Source organism: Sphaeroforma arctica (assembly GCF_001186125.1).
Source record: "Sphaeroforma arctica JP610 unplaced genomic scaffold supercont1.66, whole genome shotgun sequence".
NCBI classification, from domain to species: Eukaryota; class Ichthyosporea; order Ichthyophonida; genus Sphaeroforma; species Sphaeroforma arctica.
The window spans coordinates 95581-97577 of record NW_014040492.1 but is presented as its reverse complement, the minus strand read 5'-3'; the positions used below and the strand labels follow the sequence as shown (position 1 = coordinate 97577).

Below are 1997 nucleotides of genomic sequence, written 5' to 3'. Positions count from 1 at the left end.
GTATAATATATATACACATATATATATATATATATATATATTCTGTATTATATATATATCTATATCTGTGTGTGTGTGTGTGTGTGTGTGTGTGTGAATAGATATAGGTAGAGCAATATATAGATAGATGTATGGATATAGATATATATATATATATATATATAAAATAATATATATATATATAATATTCTATATTTATCTATATATATATATGTGTGTGTGTGTGTGTGTGTGTGTGCGTGTACGTGTGTGTATGTATTTGTCTGCGTCCTTGCATATATATATATAAATATTATATATATATATGTGTGTGTGTGTGTGTCTGTGTCTGTGTGTGTGTGTATGTATGTATGTATGTATGTATATATATATATATATATGTAAAAGAGAGAGATATAGAGATAAAGTATAGAAGCTTAATCAGATTAATAAGCAGGTATTAGTATATTTTATTGAATCGGAGATGTTTTTATATATCGTGAATGGTAAACAGGCGTTTTCTTCTATGCTAAAAAAAATTTGTTGGCATAGTATGTAGGAACTTGTAGTCGTAATGTGTGTAAATTTCGCATAACAGGTATACGATTAATGGAGGCATTAGACGATGGTAATCGCTTGACCATTGTTGTATGGCGAATCTTGGCTGACTTCCAATTCTAATTTTGGTCTGTGCTGAGGGCCACGAGAAGCCATCATGCCTTTGTCTTCCAGAACTTTCTGAATCCTTTGTTCTTCTGTCACTTTCTCTGCATACTCTAAATATTCGCGACTTTCAAAAAACCCACAACTAGATTGCTGGTGACCATCTTGGATATTTCTTGAAACGCTTCGTCGAAATGCGTCATATCCAGATTGTCATTCTCTTCTATGCTGCGTAAGAGTTTATCTCGTTTCGCCCCGGGCAAGTTGACCTCTTTCTCGCTATCCGACCGTACCTATGTATTGGCAATATGCACCGCTTTCTCCACTATGGACTGGTTGTTGCTATACTTCGCCAGCGAACACGCCTGGACCTCGATTGGGAATGCTACTTGTTCCGCGCAGTGGCGTCGTTCTGCGTACCGTAGGAACATATTTCTCTGTGGCTGTAATAGTAAAATAAAGTAGGTTAACGACGAGCTTGGTGTATGAAATGTTCTTCCCGCTTGCCGCGGAGCGGAGCAAAAGTATATGGGACATAATCTATACCCGACCTATGATGTTAAATGAATCACATATACAGCGATTACGAATGCATAGGGTGTACTATAACATTGCACATACAGTTTTCTCCAAGCTCAGCAGAGTCGAGAGCTCCTTGCCGTTTTCGTGCGCTCTGAGGTAGGCGCCCTGCAAATCGATATGCTCCAGTATGTCGCCTCTACTTAGTGCTTGGGCGAGAACTTTCACAATTATAAACAGAAAATTGTCGATGCCAAACAACCAGGCGAAGAAGCAGCCTTCCACCCAAGTTGCAAGAGTAACCCGCCATTGATCTCCGATTATCAGACCGTAGATGACTGGACCCCAAAAGCACAGCTCGCAGATGATAAAGCAGCGTAAATTACCGTACCAATCCACAAAGTACATATGGGCGTGTCTAGTGCGAAAGAGGTAATAAGAGTATTCGACAGCGAGTGTCGCACCAAAACTATTGGGCCCGAAAGCTGTTGAAAATTGGTACACTCTAGATCAGCGTAATGGCACACAAGGAGTGATGACCCTACAGTTACGCTGAAGAACATTATGTGTAGCACCACACCCTTCCAATATTCAGGTCGGCTTTGTCGATTGTAAAAAATCAGGTACATGAATCGCATACGATTGATAACCGCAGAGAAGATCATCCCAAATCCGAAGTAAAACAGTATCGTAAACCAGACGTACACGCTGCTGTATGTTTGCGATTCGGTGACAATCGGTGTTTCACCGGACATTGTGATATCTAATGCCTTGATGGATGTCTGTTCCAGAAACAAGGCTGCGCTTATCAAACCGACTACGCACGTATATACTAC

The 1997-nt window shown here is 39.7% G+C and overlaps 1 protein-coding gene across 1 annotated transcript; it reads right to left on the bottom strand.

Moving 5' to 3' along the window:
- Positions 1–860: 860 nt before the first annotated feature.
- Positions 861–1740, bottom strand: SARC_01622 (hypothetical protein). Its single transcript, XM_014304639.1, has 2 exons — positions 1264–1740; positions 861–1085 (listed from the first exon to the last, which is right to left on the bottom strand). Exons 1-2 carry the CDS (start codon positions 1567–1569, stop codon positions 936–938), a joined length of 456 nt encoding a protein of 151 aa, XP_014160114.1. The 5' UTR covers positions 1570–1740; the 3' UTR covers positions 861–935.
- Between the last annotated feature and the right edge of the window lie 257 nt (positions 1741–1997).

Coding starts and splice junctions, on each gene's coding strand:
- SARC_01622 (XM_014304639.1), bottom strand. CDS start 1,569: ATGTACTTTGTGGATTGGTACGGTAATTTACGCTGCTTTATCATCTGC. Junction 1,086..1,263: donor TGCTGAGCTTGGAGAAAACT/GTATGTGCAATG, acceptor TTACTATTACAG/CCACAGAGAAATATGTTCCT.